This window comes from Setaria italica, chromosome IX, assembly GCF_000263155.2.
Source record: "Setaria italica strain Yugu1 chromosome IX, Setaria_italica_v2.0, whole genome shotgun sequence".
NCBI classification, from domain to species: domain Eukaryota; kingdom Viridiplantae; phylum Streptophyta; class Magnoliopsida; order Poales; family Poaceae; genus Setaria; species Setaria italica.
In genome coordinates, this window is record NC_028458.1 from 49,715,507 (window position 1) to 49,732,434 (window position 16,928).

The window sequence follows — 16,928 nt, forward strand, 5'->3', positions numbered from 1 at the left end:
GAGGGGTTTTTTTTTTTCTCCTTTCAAAACGAAGGTCATGGGCAGTGATTGAGATTGACTCTTTTTTCCACTCCTAACGAATGTCATGAATGCCTGACTAGCTTCTTCTCCCCCTGGGCCTCTCCCGAACGTTGAATCGGACTCGTGCGGTCAAGATCGGCGCGGATGGTAGCGAGGCCTCTCCGCTATGCTCGCGGAGTCGCACTACGTGCCCGCCTGGCGTTCCCCGGCTCCGACGAAACGATGAGCTCTGCGAGCAAACGCTGGTCACTGAGACTGGGCACCATATCTTGCTCTTGCCATTGCCATGCATGTGCCCGTCCATCTGCGCCAGCAGCTCCAGCGCCCGTGCCGGCGCCGGCTGCCAGCATCCAGCATCCGCGGGCAGCACGCCGACACGGCACCTGCACGACGCCGGCGATCTCTCGCTCCCGCACCGTTTGCTGTTGTGCACAGCCGTGGCGCGAGGCGCCGCCGCCCCCTCGCGCGCCTAGCAGTAGCTTCCTCCCGTGCCGCATGTTGAAGCGCACCCCCCTCCACATGCCGCTCGAAAGCTGGAGGCTTGGAGCAAACCGTGGTGATCCGGCGGCGCGCTCCTGCTGTGGTGCCATCGAACCCGGCCGTCCACCTGCTGCCTGGGTGAGTAGCTCCACCAGCACGCGCACGCTGCATGCACCAGACCTCGCTGCCGTCGCCCGTACGTGCTGGCGTCAAGCCTTGCCGCCGCAACGAAGACATTGGAAACTTGGCATTTGCAGGTGCCGCACACTCATATATGAGAAAAAAAAAGTAAACAACACACCTGAGACTCGTGCATTCAATTATAAGAGAGTACGCGACCATGCATGATGAAACACACACATGGCGCTGCAAAACATCCAACTAAAAAAAAGGCCATGCTGCTATGAAAACTAATTAACGCCGTGGGAATTTACTAGCCGAGAATAGCGGTGTTCTCCAGCGAGCTGCGAGGGGGTGGTCGTCGTACAGCGCAAGAGACCACGAGATTGCGATGAAGGTGTAGTCAAATACCAACAGCAAGACATACAAGGTATCAATCGACCTGCAAATTAACACGAACGGAATTATTAGATAAAACGCCATGGTTAATCAAATATTACGTAAAGATGGACCAGCAAATAAAGAAATCCCATGCGAAAAAGTCGGGCAAACATTATTTGCTAAAGCGTATACTCCCTCTGTCCCAAATTACTATTTATTTTAACTTTTTTAGATTCATAACATTTACTATGCATCTAGATATACACTATGCCTAGATACGTAGCAAAAGCTATATACCTAGAAAAATCAAAATGAATTGTAATTTGAGACGAAGAGAGTAGCATATAGTATACTTATCCAACAGGATGCACATCCGATCTCACCATCTTGCCGTATCTATAGTGGTACATCCCAGGCGAGGTTCGAGTCAAGGCGACTTGTACGCGCCAGCGTTGCTCGTGCCGATGGTGAAGAAGGACTGCCGTAACCTATTTCTTACTTATACCATACATGCCTCTTTCTAGTCCTATTACACAATCTCTGTGTTCCACTGAATCATTGGAACCGCTGTGAGCCAACTCTTTCTCAACAGTCTAAAATGAATCCGTTGATGGATATAGCTAGCTAAAGCCTCAAAGGCAAGTAAAGAATGAGCAACAAGGTTTCCCATAATGTTTTTGAGTAGTTTGACAGTCGGTCGTGACTGTTGTCATAGTCAACGACGGTTGAAACTTTCAGGAAAAAACTTCGAATTGGGAGGGCGATCCTCCCGGTGAGCTGATCGTACTCCAAACTGACACAGGTGAACAAGTAGAGTATACTAGGGCACGTCGAGAGAACCATGTTGATAGACTGGTCCAGGAGTTTAGGGGTGGCCTTAACCGTCTCACAATAGCAAACTTCCTCAAGCCGACATGTCCCAACTGAGATCTCAAAAAAAAAAAAGATATGTCCCAACTACGACAAAGTTTTTCCCTGGTTCTCCGTCGCCATAGCTGATAGATATATACTGTATTCTGTTGGGAGTCGAAAACCGTAACGCGCGCGGAGTTCTACCGCCCGCTCGCATAGACTATTCTCGTATAGTCCACATGCCGTACTGTATATACACAAGTAAAAGCAGAGTAGCCTCAAAAAGCGAAAAAGCATATATTATAAAAACACGACCACAGTGAGAGTCGAACTCACGACCTTCTGATCCGAAGTCAGACGCGCTAATCCACTGCGCTATGCGGTCGATGAGTGAAACTATTTTTTCTCAAATTAAATATAGTATTTTACAACATCGAATCTAAGGACAGTGGAGAACGATTCCACGCACGTGCGGCATCTGCGGGGGACAAGCCACCGCGCCAGGAAGCATCTCATTCGATTCGGCAGCTGCGGGGCCCACGCTCCCCTCCGCATCACACGTGCCACTCCCCCCGCACCTGCGCCTCCCCTCGCCCCGCCCACCACTCTTCTCCGCCTCCGGCGAGAGGGCGCGACCCACCCCGCGATGAAGCAGCTGCACCGGCAGTCGAGCATGAGCAAGCAGCACCGGCCGCACCACCACCGCACCTCACTCTCCCGCACCCTCGCCTCCTACCTCCTCCGGGAGAAGCGCCTCCTCTTCGTCCTCCTCGGCTTCCTCCTCGCCTCTTCCTTCTTCCTCCTCTACCCGTCCCTCACCCAGCATCGCGCCGCCGGCTCCTCCTCCGCTACCAACATCGCCGTCGCCGTCGCCCGAAAAATCCCCCGCGGCGGCGTGCGCCGCCTACCCGTAGGCGTCAGGAAACCCTCCCTGCGCGTCGTCGTCACCGGCGGCGCTGGGTTCGTCGGGAGCCACCTCGTCGACAAGCTCCTCGCCCGTGGGGACAGCGTCATCGTCGTCGACAACTTCTTCACGGGCCGCAAGGACAACGTCGCGCACCACCTCGGAAACCCGCGATTCGAGCTCATCCGCCACGACGTCGTCGAGCCAATCCTCCTCGAGGTGGACCAGATCTACCACCTCGCCTGCCCCGCATCCCCCGTGCACTACAAATTCAACCCCATCAAGACCATCATATCCTTCCCGCTTCCTTGTCAGTTTTTTTTTTGAGGGTCGCTTCCTTGTCAGTTGTTCATTTATTCGTATGGATAGGATTTCCTATGCCAGTCTTATACTTCAATGATGCACATTTCACATGGGGGGATTTAGAATTTTGCGTGCCTTCGTTGCCGGGAAGAACCGGAATTTTACATCTGTTTGTTTTGTTCTTATTTTGCTTTCTTCGAATTGTTTCCTTAACCAATGATGCACAAGACAAATGTCATGGGGACCTTGAACATGCTTGGACTGGCTAAGAGGGTTGGGGCCCGGTTCTTGCTGACTAGTACCAGTGAGGTGTATGGTGATCCACTTGAGCATCCACAGAAGGAGAGCTACTGGGGCCATGTAAATCCCATAGGTGTGCTAATTTTGTCTCAAGGAAGAAACATTTATCATAAGCAAGACATACCTTGGGAGTATGGCCCATTTGAGTCTCTCTAAGTCCACTACATTGTGTTATATGCCGCTATGCTATAATGTGCAGGTGTTAGGAGCTGTTATGACGAGGGGAAGAGAACAGCAGAAACTCTTACCATGGATTATCATCGTGGTGCTGGTGTGGAGGTAAAGCTTCAGTTTCTGAGTAGGGATCAGGTCTAACTACAGACCATCTTGTTGGCAATATATAGGACCTTTTAAAAATTGTCATATGTCAATCATGTACGGTCAAACAAATGTTATGACCATTTGGTAAGTTTTGCAATTGAGCTGCACGCACATGTCAAATATTGAGCATGAGCGATGCATGCCCTCTTGCATATATTACTTTCTCTTACACTTCATTTTGGGTAATCATTAAGATTAAGTATATTGCTATGGATTTGTAAAAAAGAAATGATTATCTTCATAGTATGTGGCATTAAAGGTTGTCCAAAAATTGGTCCATTGTTAAATTTGAGAAAGATGTCTTTTCTTAACTTTATCTCGGGTGTATATTCAAAATAGCGACCACTCATTATTTATAGATGGAGGGTTGTCAGGAAGGGATGTTGCATTACATTAAGCTGCTGAAGTGCTAATTGATCGGATCCTCTGGTACTTTGGAGCTTTGGAATTTTGATTTCTGGTTTTCATTTTTAGCAAGATCTTAGTACAGCCTTAGTTTAAATGCTGCAATTCTGCTTCTGCTTATGAGTTATATGTGAGCTTTATCTGTATTCCACTTCTTGAAGGAAGCTTTGACATAAGACTGCTTCCCTCAGGTGAGGATTGCTCGCATATTCAACACATATGGCCCTCGTATGTGTTTAGATGATGGTCGAGTTGTTAGCAACTTTGTTGCACAGGTTTGTCTCATTATGGTTCTGATTTATAGGAGAAGAGTATCATAAAGTTCAGCATTACCTAAAGTTGGACATTGTCTCATTTTCAGGCTCTGCGGAAACAACCAATGACAGTATATGGTGATGGAATACAGACTCGGAGCTTTCAATATGTTTCAGATTTGGTACTTATAACTTATGCATGGTTTTTTGTGCATTTGTTTATTTATACCAGAACTACCAGTTAATGCATTTACGGATTATGGCGCCATAATTCTGATCTCCTGCCCTGATAAATATTTCACGCGCCATAATGCAGAAGTGCATGCATTGTTCTTTATTTTCCTCAACTTTGTTCTTAGTTGACCAGTTTTTATTTTTTATCTTTTTTTCTGCTGAAAGTTCATGTTTGCCATATTCAGATCTGAAAAATTTACACATATACGAATTTATAGGTTGATGGGTTGGTAACTCTGATGGAAAGTGACCATATTGGACCTTTCAACTTGGGAAATCCTGGAGAATTTACAATGCTGGAGCTTGCACAGGTCTGCTCTTGATACTGAAGTTATATACCCATTATTCTTTGAAAATACCTCGGATTCTTGTCTACAATACACCTACCAGGAATCATGACACTGCACTATTTCGCTACAGGTGGTAAAAGAAACAATCGACCCTGGCGCATCTGTCGAGTTCAAACCCAACACTGCAGATGATCCACAAATGAGAAAACCTGACATCTCTAAGGCCAAAGCTCTTCTCAATTGGGAGCCCAAAATCTCGCTGAAACAAGGCCTGCCGCGTATGGTCTCGGACTTCCAGAAACGTATAATGGATGAGAAATGAGGAGCAGGGGCTACCGAACTCAGAATACTGTATCATACTGACGGATCCGGTGCCTCAACAAAGCTCAGATGAAGGATCACTTGCCTATATTTTCTTCCTCCAGGGCAATTTCTTTTTTGTGATAGGACATCTGTTCTTTTGTTTCGGTATCGTTGATACATAAACTTTGCCATAGAATTACATGTTCGAGTTGTTATCAAAACTGTAGCCTTTCAGTGAACAGTTTAGTATCTACATAACCAGTCTTTTTTCTGTTTTACATTGTGTCTTGCAGCTCACTCAGTTCCATTTGAGGATTTCGGAGTCTCATTTCACTGCCTTTCTGGGAGATTTCATATTAAAGATACTTAATTTACTCCATACAATATCACAATTTGCTGATGCGATCGAAGCACCTATCACATTACATACATGCTGGCAGAAAAGTGGCATACTTGAAAATTCAAACGCTGCACGAAACTGCAAAGCATCGTAACCCGGAAGGACAAGAGCTTGCAATGGAGCGGCTCAAATGAGGTGGATGTTGAACTGGAGCAGGGTCTCGACGCCGTCGGTGGTGTGCTCGTCGCCGGGGTGCAGCGTCTGGATGGCGGCGAATCCCTTGGCGTTCTCGTACTTGCCTGTGCCCCCGATGATGGCGATGTGTGACTCGGGCGCGGCCATCCGGTGGACCCCGAAGAAGCTGAGCGTGTCGCCGTGCGGCGCGTCGGGGCCCTCGAACATGGCCGTGAGCACGATGGTCTTGCTGGTGCCGTCCTGTGAGCTGGCGACGTAGAACCCCTGCGCCCTGCCGATGACCCCGGCGCCGAGCTCGTGGCCCTCGGTGAGCTCGTCGTCGATGACGGTGGTGGTGCCGAAGAGGAGGTTCTGGAGCGTGACGCCCGAGGGGAGGTCCCCGGCGTTGACGAAGGGGATGTTCTTGTTGCCGCCGTTGACGGGGTTGCCGTTGTTCTGGACGAGGACGCCGCCGCCGGAGGTGCCGCCGAGCCCCGCGACGTAGGGGGCGTTGTTGCCGTTGATGAGGCTGGTGGCGCCCTGCGGCAGCGGCACCGCGCCCTGGATCGGGAAGATGTTGGTGTTGGGGCGCGCGAACGGGAGCTGCCCGTTGGCCGCCGCGCTCGCCACCACGCCGGTCACGATGCGCCCCGACGGCTGCGAGCCCCCCAGGATGTCGTGCATGAAGAACGTCAGCGGGTGGTCACCCGCGCCCGCGCCGGCGGCTCCGACGTTCGCAGCTGCAGCGCCACCGCTGGCAGCTCCTGCGGCGTTGCCCGTCGCGGCGGCACCGGCAGTCGCAGCCCCCGCGGCGCCCGCGGCTGCTGGGCCGGCCGCTGGCGCCACCACCACTGGGTCGGTGGGGGGGTCCGTGGGGGCGGGCAGCGGGTCGTCAGGCAGGGGAGCCTCCGCTGGAGCGGCAGGCTGAGGCTGCTCGTCGAGGACGCGGCCGGCGAACGCGCAGTTCGCCACGGCGAGCGCGAGCGCCAGGTACAGCGCCGCCCTGACGGCTTGCACCGCGTTCCTGGTGGCCATGACGGCAACGGCCGTGTCGCAAAGCAGACTTGAATGTCCCTGGACAAGAGCGATCAATGTGTCGCGTAGGCAATCAGCTGTCGATCAGTGAATCGCCTGTGCTAGCTGCTGTTCATGGCGTTGCGAGCTGCAAGATTTATATGGGACGTTTCAAGCTTGGTGGAGTTGCTTGTTGGCGGTGTTGTGTGTTAGTTGTGCGAGGACGTCCAGGAACCTAAACCCCTGAGAAGCGAGGAGCAGTTGGGAGGGACAGGAACCGAGGCGCTCAGATGACCAGCGACGCACGGGCAGGTGTGCTGATCGGGGAGTGGTTTTGCCTTGCCCTGCGAGTTTGCAACGTGCGCCCGCCCGTCCGCGCAGATCAAGTTGCTGCTGTGAACGGCGTACCAAAATGCTCGCAGCGTGTTCAGCCGCTCGATCCAACAAGCCCCAGTAGATCACTATGGTCATCGCAGAGCATAGGCACACGCACCAGCTCTTCATGTACACTTGCGCAGGGTTGGACATTGCTCTTTTGCATAAGCTGCTTCTTCCACATGAGCATGCCATATCCCCCAAAGCACAGGGCACAGCACAAGAACTAACATTGTCAGATCGCAATAACTGGACTAACAGTCACTATTGCATGTAACAATAAACATATAAATGCCAGCAGAGATTAATTTACACAGTACCTTAATACCAAAATTGTACATTTCTATTTCACTATTATACCAGCCAGAAAAAGAAGAAAAATTCGCCTTCCCGAGTTTGGAGGGAAAGCCTCCAGGACTACGTTATTGAGTTGGGAGCAAAATGGTAACATATACATGATACAACCAGGTCCAACTGGGGATCCCGCTTGTTTTTGGTGCTCCAATATCTACCTACAGCCATTTAAGCCCATCCACTTCAGTAGCCATGTGGTGAATTCCTGTAATTATCAGCCTCTATAGCGATTCATCGATGGCTCCTTTCACCGGATTTTCACCAGCCATCGATCCATATGCATATGCTTACGATGGCTATTGGTGCAAAACATTGGTCATCTCTAGCCACAGAGCTTGGTGGATTTAGCCACCCCCAAGAAGTCAGCTATGATTTCCTCTAGGAGATCTTCTTGCAAGATACAACCAATATCGCTCCCAACCAGATAGGCACCGTCTTCAGAACTAGCCCACTCAACACTCAAGAGTAGGCTTTCCTGATTAAACACCATCTCTTGCCGTAGCTGGACCACCCTTTGCCACACCATCTCAGCAAACTCTTCATGGTCCCAACCAGGCAAGCACATCCTCAACAATCCCTTTGAGCAACTCTGCATTAGAGAGGTGATTATATCCCTGAGAACAGCACTTGTGATGTCAAACAATAGCTTCCTCTCAGCTGGTGGCCATAAAATGAGGCTGCTGTACTTGTTTTCAAGTTCATCATATAAATCAGCGCCTGCAGGACACTCCAGTAAGTAGCAGTTTTCAAGCAGCTCATCCTGGTTGGCAGCATGAATGCCCAAACCAGTAAGCATATCAAGCACGTAGGAGAAATCCCCCTCTTCTTCATCCCTAAAAGCATGGGATTCCTCCATTTCAGGAAGAGGCTGACATGCTGTCTCATTGTCACTCAATATAAAAAGCTCAGTGTCATCTCCACCATCCGTAGTCTCCCTCTTGAGAAGCCGAAGTTGCATTCTGAGCTCTGCAATATTTACAATAAATCAAATCCAAGAACTGAGATTAAGGAAGAAAAATCAGAAAAAAAAAACCCCGATCACTTGCCTTGAAGATCTGCGCTAATTTTCTCAAAATCTCCTGAGTAAACATCTTCAGCGTCCATGGAAGATTCAAGAACAGACACTGGACTTTGCTGGTCATCTTTGTTTGAGCTTGTTGGCGATTCGGATCCATTAGGTGGAATACAAAGGGTTTGATTGCCATCCCCTTGGCGATGATCAATCCCCACAAGAGAATCTGATTCTATCATGGGATCATAAATGGTTGGGTAATCATCAGCTTGATGGTATTCAATCGGCTCATCCTGAATTGAAAACTGCTAGCAGTTATTAAGCGTGACATGGGAAAAACCAAGCAAACCCTCAAATGACAGCGAAGGCTATAATAGTATGCACATGTTAAAACGGAGAAATCAGTGTTTTTGAGTAGTGCACATTTCACACTTCCAGCAGAACACTGAGTGCAAACTAAAAGTAAATTAAAAAAAATAAGGAATGGCATCTTGGAACCTTAGTACAACAAATCAGAAGAAATTCAAACGGTTTGCTCAAAAGAAAGTGCTCACATGATTGAAGATTTGCTAGAGTGAACGAGAGGAAGAAATAATGCAATAAGGGTATTCGTACCTTAATCTCATCAAGATTAGGGTCGAGAAGGCATTCATCTAATGCTGCTGCTGCTGTCTGTTTAAGCATTTGCTGGTTCTGTGCAGTAGAAGAAAGAGGTGTTCTATTACTGCCAGGGATTGCAGAACTGGTAGCCAGAACACCTACTGCATCTAGTTCATGGTCAAGATTTGCAGGATGCAGTGACTGTTCAGATGTATCTGGCACGGCAGTAATATTAACTGGCTCCTCGTAATTTACATGTATCTCACGTTCAACTACCATTGTTTCCTCATTATCTGGAGACATCAGATCAGATTCATCACCATGTATTGTAGAATCTCTACCCAGAGATTGTCTTTGCCTGCCACGACATGCATACTCAGAATAGTGCGGTCCCACCTTCAGAACATCTTTAAGCATCGAAAACTCATTATACCTAACACTACCAGCTCGTTTTCTATTGTTCGACTTTTGAACTCCGCGGATGAAGGATGGTGGAAGAGATTTGGACCTTGTCAATTTACTAGCAGCCGTGTCTCTCCATCCATCATTGCTGCTGATGCCAAGAGGATAGATGCATGAGCCTTGCATTCTATCACTCTGAACTTCTCCCTTGGGACATTTCCTGCATGCCATTTTGTGGGTAGCAACTTTTGATGCTTCCTGATCTGAGAGAGCAAGCACATCCCCAAGTGTGCTGAAGCCATCACTATCAGTTACTTGATCCTGACACTGATGGGTCTTCTTCCATCTGTTAGAGAGGTGTCTCTTTGCTTCCTTGCTTACTGATGTTTCAGCTGAATATGTTGGTGAAGAGTTGAAGCTGGAAGAAGGCCAAACATCACATATCTCAGAAGATCTATGAATTGCCTCTGGAGTCTTGTGCTTAGAAACAGATGACAGGAACTGTGACCTTTCATCTGAAGCAAAAGTTATGGTCTCTGAGTTGACAACATGTTTCCTACTTCCACCCCTAGCAGCTCTCATTTGTTTGGTGATCTCCCTAGCAATTTCTCTAGATCCCTTCCCCATACGGCCTAATGTTTCAGAATCTCCAAGGGGCACCTGACACATGTAATCTTCAGTATACGGACTCCATCTACCAACATCCTGATATTCTTTGTGCTTCCTATAATCAGAATGAGAGATTTCATGATGCAGGGGAAGGGCTCCTTCAACATCATGGGGTTTCTCAAGACTTGGCTTCAAGACAACAATCCGGGTGGGACAGCCTTGATTTCCAGCATTTTCATGGTGACCAGACCTTGACAGTTTCTGCCTCAATGAACCAGACTCTTCTTTTAGGGATTGATAGGACACGTTAGGATATGGCTTCCTCAAAGAATGTTTCACTTCCTTTTGCTCACTGAAGTTGCTCTCAGTGGCAGTACTTTGATTTCTTCGAGATGGCTTCAATATCGTTATGCAGTTTGCGGTAGAGGATGGAGAATCACGCTTATGCAGGTCCCTTCTGACAACAGGATCAAATTTTTGAAGAAATTCCAACAAAACATCCCTGTTAGATACTAATGCATCAAGTGTCTCATTAAATTCTTCTGACATATGAAGGGATTCATCAGTAGAAAGACGCTTGGCATCTATAAATTTCTGCCTTATGAAATCTATATCAGCACTGTCAGTCTTGTCAGATCTGGAACTTGTATTTCCATTTTTAGATCTTGGGCTCCGGTGCATCTTTGTTTTTGTGGCCTCCATAACTTCGAAAACATCAATTATATCATCTGCACTTCTCCTGTGTGGAATGCTTTCATGTAAACCATCTCGATCATGAAAACCAACAGGTGAAGTCTTTGGTGCATGACTTCGGGTATATATATGCTGGTTATGGGTTCCAGATGAAGGCAGCGAATCAAGACCCATTAACCTCCCTACAGCACCTGGTGAAATGTGCCTAGCATTGACATCATTTGAGAATTCTTCGTCTATTAGCATTTTCATTGGTACAGCACTGCCTTTTCTTGATTTACTTTGCCTGTTAACCGCAGCAAACTGAGACGGAAAAAAAAAGAGAGAGGGCATAACAATTCATTAGTTAGCTCTTACATTGGCAAAGTAAATTCAACAAATAATCAGTTAATAAAAGTGTAAAGTTTAATAGATGAAGATGCAAACTGAATACGATTAATCCTCATAAATAATTACAGCAAATTTCACTTGATACAATAAAGCATACCATTTAAGACATGTTTAAAAATACACCAATAGTATATGCACCTCAGCTTTATGCTGTCAGTTTTATGGCATAGTTTCAATAAGTCTTGAGCTCTTTAATTCCAAGCATGTGAATCATATTCATATGATATACATCTTCTACTAAATACAGATGACTCACCATAGAATCAGATAGTATCCCTGGACAAGTTGCTTGTTTCCTAGAAGGCACAACTCCTGTTCAAAAGCAAAGAAATAGAAATTAATATTCGCAGGTCAAAACCAGAATGGCAACAGTAGTAACATGCTGAGCTGGATTTGTAAGACCACGAAGGAAAGGTTGCAAATGCAATTCATTTGTTCCTAGACTCCACCTAAAGGTAAAATAAATACGAAGATATCAGTTGTTGGGCTCGATCAGGCAGTCTTCGTAAGGAGAGAATTTACTAGAAATTACTATGGAACTAGATATATGAGAGAAGGGTGCATCAAAAGCAAGCATAAGCATCCATAAACATCAAAGATTCAAATTGTTCATGCAGCGAGTTCCCAAGTTGCCATTTCTTTCTTAACAAACCCGTACAACTTCATTTTGCAATTTAGAATTGAAGCAATGGCAATCATCAGCTCGTCCACAAACCATAACTTTCTGGAACGCCCGCAGAATATTTGTTGAAACATTTGCACAATACTAAATCTCTTTAGGGACATCACTGGTGGAATCAGGGGGGCCCTCACCATGTAAGTACGTCATTGCTGCTACAACTATATAGCTACATAACCTTCCATCACATGGAGCCTCTTTGAAGGACACATCACAAGTAAGGAGATGCAACAGGCCAGAACTACACTGACAAGGTACAAGCTTTGTAGGACCACCCAGCAAATAGGAACCATGAAGAATAGTGCACAGTATTTGCTTCAATTCCACATGGCAGTTGACTGAATTTCTACTACCCCAAGTACTTCCTTTATAGAACAAGCAGAAGGGATCCAGAGCAAGTTTCACCGTTAGTGATTAAAAAAGCTGTACTTCTCTTCTATGACTAAGTGACAAATCCATGTTTATCAAATATTTGCTTAGCCATTAGCATAGGAAGTGAAGACCACTTGGCCATGAACCATCACGGCATCCAACAGCCAAGAGTACACGGGATAGAATAATTTAATGCTTTAACTTACATATCCAGCAAATTACGGACAAGTGAGGTTTCTTTGCGTGATCTTGTGGGAATTGACAAGTTGACAACATCATACATTTCATTTATGCAACTATAAATTCCACAATCTACAGTGCTCCAATAATTCATGGCATCCCATGATGTAGAAGTTTATTCCAAATACGGCAAAACTGGATGGGAAATTACATCCTTTTCGCGCTTGGTTTTTAAAATTGGCCTAGAACTCGTGCAGAATCTAGGCCACTGCAGCTTCAAATGAAAGGACAATAAACAATAGAAAAGAATTGTCCGCCAAAATGGTTTGAAATTGGAAGCAAGAATCTTTCTCTCTCCAATAAAGGCATGACTAAGACCTAAAGTCCACGAGAAAGCTATGTCCCCGCAGCAAAAAACAAGGTTAGAAAAGATTGCAGGCCCTTTCACTCAGTTATGTCAAATCTTCAAGAACTAAGTTGATTTATGCCAAACTATTTGTCCTAAGAAATCATATTATTAGCTAATGTGCACAAACCCGGAAAAGGACGTGCTTTCCAACACCAAACTTCACCCATACGAAGTGGAGATGACGGTGAAAAGACGGGATTTAATTCAAAACACAAAGCGCAACCTAAAAATGGATTTTGACGAATGTGCAAGCAACCCCAAGCTCCCGATAGCAGCACCAGAACTACAAAGGGGGGGAAACGAAAACTAAGTCCTAATCTCATAAGGATGAAGCAAGAGAAAAATAACCCCAACAACCATCACTGTCCAAGATCAAAGATGGGATCTTCATCACATGGACTCCCTACCAAAAAAAAAAAACAAAAACTTGCGCAGAAAAAAACCCGAAATTTCAAAAGAGAAATCAAGCAGCACCAAAGGAATCTACAACAAGAAAGTGGGCAAGCGCGTACCGTGGTGATCGGGGCTGGTAACGGTGGAGCGCGCCGCATTCCGCTCCGACGACCCGTCGCTCTCTCTCCGCCGCGATCTGCCTCGCGCAATGCTCGCCATGCTCACCTCCCCCGTTCCTGAGCCCGACCGGTTGCGGCGACGAAGCAATCTCTCATCCGCCGGGCGCAAAGTGGGGGGGCGGGATAGAGAGTGGTGGACTCTGAGAGCTAAACGGGCGAGTCGATTTTGAGTGGGAGGGAGAGGACCGGAAGTGGACGACGACGGGGAAATAGACCTGTTTGTTTTCGTCTGCCCGTTCCTTGTCTCTCTCTAGCCTCTCCTCTCTGGACGGAGCGCTGGTGGCCTGTTTCTCTCTCTAAAATCTCGCTTACCTATGTGGGGTTTTGTATCTTTCAGTTTCTTCTCCCCTTCTCTCTCTATCTACAATCCTTGTCACTCTATCTCTTTTTCAAGTATATATCCACCAGTTGTACAGTATCTCTACTCAATTAAGGCCCTGTTTGGGAAGGGCGTGTTAAAATTTAACAGGGTGTTAAACTTTAACACCCTCAAATAAAGGTGTTAAACTTTAGTATCTTGAGGTGTTTGGATGATCTGTTAAAATTTAACACCTTAGGTTGTAATTGACAACTTTACCCCTCATTACTCCTCTCAATGGCAGCCAAATACCCCTTCTTCCTTCTTCTCCTTCCTCCTCCTTCCTTCTTCCTCCTTTCCTGTGCCTGGCGCCTCCGGCCCCACCCCTGCTCGGTCCACGCCGTGCCCGGCGCCAGCGTCGGCGTCGGTGCTGCCGGCCGCCCCGTCGGCCCTTCCCCTGCGCCTGCCGCCTCCGGCCCCGCCCCGCCGCCGGCGTCCCCTACCGCGGCGCTAGCGGCCGCGCCCGCCCGAGCCCCCAACGCTACCACCGCGCCCGCCCGAGCCCCCACCGCCACCACCTGCGCCGCCCGCCGGTCCCCACACCACCGGATCGGCCTCGCCCGCGCCCGCGCCCGCGCCCGCCGGCCGCGCCAGCCGCCGCCCACGCGAGGCCGCCCGCGCTGGCCGCCGCCCGCCGCCCGAGCGAGACCGCCCGCGATGGCCGCCTCCAGTTGACCTCGCGAGGCCGCCCGCTCTGGCATCCGCCCGCCGCCCGCGCGAGGCCGCCCGGGCGAACCCGCCGAGGGCTGCCCAGCGCGGCATCCCGGCGCAAGAGCGGCGCGGACCGGCGGTGGCGCGCGATGGGCGGACCAGCGGCGGCGCGACGGGCGGACTGGCGGCGGTGCGCGACGTGCGGATCGGGGAAGGAAGATGGGGGCAGTGGAGGAGAGAGAAGAGGAGAGAGAGGGGGGCAACCAGGGAATAAGTGGGGAGGGGGACCACTTTTAACACTTTTAGCACATTTTAACACCCCCTCCATGTGTTTATGAAAAGAGGGGTGTTAAATTTTAACACTTCATTTTTAACACTTGTGTTTGGCAACCAAAAGTGTTAAAATCTGTTAAAAAGGGGGTGTTAAACTTTAACACCCCCTTCCCAAACAGGCCCTAATTTTGCCATAGCTTGTCATACTCCCTGTGCTTTTATTTGGCTTTATTTTGCCTCTAGGTCCCTCGACAGTTTTATATTTGTAGCATCGCTGTTTTCACCTTTATCACTAAAGGTGCATCATTAGGGGTTTGCTTGCAATCATCATTTTCGCCCCCGGAATTGTTTAGATAGGTAAAGCAAGTAATGTTTATTCTATATAATCAATGCTAATGATCCTCAAGAGTGATATTAGTTATACCAATATTACATTACTATTCCTACCAACGGTTTTCAAGATTACTGCCAAAATATCATAAGAATAAACAATACTTTAATTATGTAAGGTACTCTTTATTTAGTTCTAAGTTTGTGATATTATCTATACTTCTTCTCACCTTGTGCCAAAAAGTCGATGATAAGAAAAACGGCGTTACCTTTACTACGCAATATAAACCTGAAATAGTTCTACTGATGAAACACTCCACATTAAGCTCTGTGATCGTTGATACTTCTTTTTGCTTGACGCCAAAAATCATGCATACAAAGAAATGGCTTAGTAACCTAAAACACTTTTTCATTTAGTTCTTGACATTTGTAATCATCAACACTCCTTTTCTTTTGGCTTTGAGCATGATAATTTTTACTATCAACGTAACGCTAATATAAATTTACAAACATTTTACTATTTGCACTCGATACTGAAACGACCTATTTAATGTCACCATAAGCAACCTAACATCTAAGTTTAAAATTGCGGAGAATGGACCATTGTTTGTTTATAGGCGCTCCACGACCCAAAACCAAAACACATCCATAGTCCGAACAGTTGGACAAAAGTCAAAAGAGAAGCCTAGCGCACACCCTCCAAGCCCACCGGTCCCCAAGGCACGTGAATTTTTTCGAAGCAAAGGGGCCAATTTGCGAAAGCCACCCAGTACGGTCAGCCATGCAGAAGAACCCAAAATCGTTTTCCCATCACACACAGCCACGGCACCTGCATGGTCAGTGTCTACAGTACACCACGCGGGACCACCTGCCGCAGGCGGGCCCGTCGCTCACACGTGTGGGTCGACGGTCGAAGCAAGCAGGCCCCTGGTGCACCTGGTCCATGTCCACGCGTAGTGGCATCCGCTGGCTGATCCGCGTTGCCCGGTCTCGCCCCCGTGCCCGTGCGCCCGCCTGGGATGCCGCTGCCGTTGCCCTGCCTCCCAAAGCACGAGCGAGCGAGCGGCCTACGGAGTACTACGTGGAAGACGCCCCTCCTGGCCCCACGCATCGGCCAGAGAATACTCATTAAACCACGGCCCAGGGCCCCACCGCGCCGCAGAGCAAGACAGCCGGGCCCACGCGTTGGTGTACCCGGGGCCTTGGCCTGCTCTGCCGGTGCCTCGGTACCGGACCCTAGGATGGTTTGCGAGCGCCTGCGCTTGTTCTCTAGCGGTGCGTGGCTCTAGAGGAGTGGAAGGGGGAGAAGGAGGGTGGGGCCCCCGTGCATCGGCAGGTAGGGCAGGGGCGCATCGGCAACGGCGAGCGATAATGGCGGGTGGGGGAAGGGAAAACGACCGGAAGGATACGCCCGTGCCCGTGTCGCGTCGATGCAAGGTAAGTGACGCCGCAGCTGCAACTCGCGGGCCTTCAATTTTGGGACGGTACTACCCGGGGCCGGGATGCAAGGTTCGTTGCTGTTCAGTCCGACGAGTACGAGACGACACACGTGCACGATTTATGCAGGAGAATCTCTCGACGGCGCTTGGAGCAATACTGTTTCAAACTACGGCAACAGGAGACGTGGAGATGGAGTGCTGGTGCTACTGATCCACGGACCACGGATTGTTGTGCTGGGCCTTGAAGGATCAGCAAGGGTACTGTACCGCCTGAGCAGAGAAAAGAAAACGAGAGCCGAGCCGAGGCCCGGCGCGATGGATGTTGGTTGTTGGATGTGGATGGCGGCGGGCGGACGGGGACGTGACATGCGCCTAGAGTCAACGAGATTCCTCTCCTCTCCTCGCGTGCTGCGCTTGTATCCCGGGTCGCCTGTCGCGCCGCGCCGCTAGCCGCCGCGGCGTGCTGGAGAGTGGAGAGCTTGCAGTAGCAGAGGCAGGCAGGGCGCCAGAGCTTTCGTACAGGTACAGCGCCCA

General features: G+C 48.7%; 3 protein-coding genes and 1 non-coding gene across 5 annotated transcripts; 1 reads left to right on the top strand and 3 right to left on the bottom strand.

Moving 5' to 3' along the window:
• Window positions 1-2,165: 2,165 nt before the first annotated feature.
• Window positions 2,166-2,239, bottom strand: TRNAR-UCG. Its single transcript has one exon. It is a non-coding gene; the product is annotated as a tRNA-Arg (tRNA).
• Window positions 2,240-2,417: 178 nt separating this feature from the next.
• On the top strand, window positions 2,418-5,446 carry LOC101777850 (UDP-glucuronic acid decarboxylase 1). Its single transcript, XM_004984718.3, has 7 exons — window positions 2,418-3,049; window positions 3,287-3,434; window positions 3,561-3,640; window positions 4,279-4,362; window positions 4,449-4,523; window positions 4,794-4,886; window positions 4,996-5,446. Exons 1-7 carry the CDS (start codon window positions 2,501-2,503, stop codon window positions 5,185-5,187), a joined length of 1,221 nt encoding a protein of 406 aa, XP_004984775.1. The 5' UTR covers window positions 2,418-2,500; the 3' UTR covers window positions 5,188-5,446.
• A 45-nt stretch (window positions 5,447-5,491) lies between these two features.
• LOC101777439 (dirigent protein 24) lies at window positions 5,492-7,193 on the bottom strand. The gene has a single exon (XM_004984717.3). The coding sequence runs from the start codon at window positions 6,715-6,717 to the stop codon at window positions 5,695-5,697; it is 1,023 nt and encodes a 340-aa protein (XP_004984774.1). The 5' UTR covers window positions 6,718-7,193; the 3' UTR covers window positions 5,492-5,694.
• A 133-nt stretch (window positions 7,194-7,326) lies between these two features.
• Window positions 7,327-13,682, bottom strand: LOC101776751. Of its 2 annotated transcripts, none has more exons than XM_004984715.4 (5): window positions 13,284-13,682; window positions 11,388-11,443; window positions 9,053-11,044; window positions 8,472-8,742; window positions 7,327-8,391 (listed from the first exon to the last, which is right to left on the bottom strand). In XM_004984715.4, exons 1-5 carry the CDS (start codon window positions 13,381-13,383, stop codon window positions 7,748-7,750), a joined length of 3,063 nt encoding a protein of 1,020 aa, XP_004984772.1. In that variant the 5' UTR covers window positions 13,384-13,682; the 3' UTR covers window positions 7,327-7,747. The 2 variants fall into 2 exon arrangements, with proteins under 2 accessions (XP_004984772.1, XP_004984773.1); XM_004984716.4 differs by having other exon boundaries at window positions 7,748-8,391; window positions 8,472-8,730.
• Window positions 13,683-16,928: the final 3,246 nt, after the last annotated feature.

Excerpts from the sequence above, each read along its gene's own strand:
- LOC101776751 (XM_004984715.4), bottom strand. The coding sequence starts at position 13,383 with ATGGCGAGCATTGCGCGAGGCAGATCGCGGCGGAGAGAGAGCGACGGG. Across the intron at positions 8,743-9,052 it reads CTAATCTTGATGAGATTAAG|TTTTCAATTCAGGATGAGCC; the intron begins GTACGAATACCC and ends AACTGCTAGCAG. Across the intron at positions 8,392-8,471 it reads AATTAGCGCAGATCTTCAAG|AGCTCAGAATGCAACTTCGG; the intron begins GCAAGTGATCGG and ends TAAATATTGCAG.
- LOC101777850 (XM_004984718.3), top strand. The coding sequence starts at position 2,501 with ATGAAGCAGCTGCACCGGCAGTCGAGCATGAGCAAGCAGCACCGGCCG. Across the intron at positions 3,435-3,560 it reads GGGCCATGTAAATCCCATAG|GTGTTAGGAGCTGTTATGAC; the intron begins GTGTGCTAATTT and ends TATAATGTGCAG. Across the intron at positions 4,887-4,995 it reads CAATGCTGGAGCTTGCACAG|GTGGTAAAAGAAACAATCGA; the intron begins GTCTGCTCTTGA and ends ATTTCGCTACAG.
- LOC101777439 (XM_004984717.3), bottom strand. The coding sequence starts at position 6,717 with ATGGCCACCAGGAACGCGGTGCAAGCCGTCAGGGCGGCGCTGTACCTG.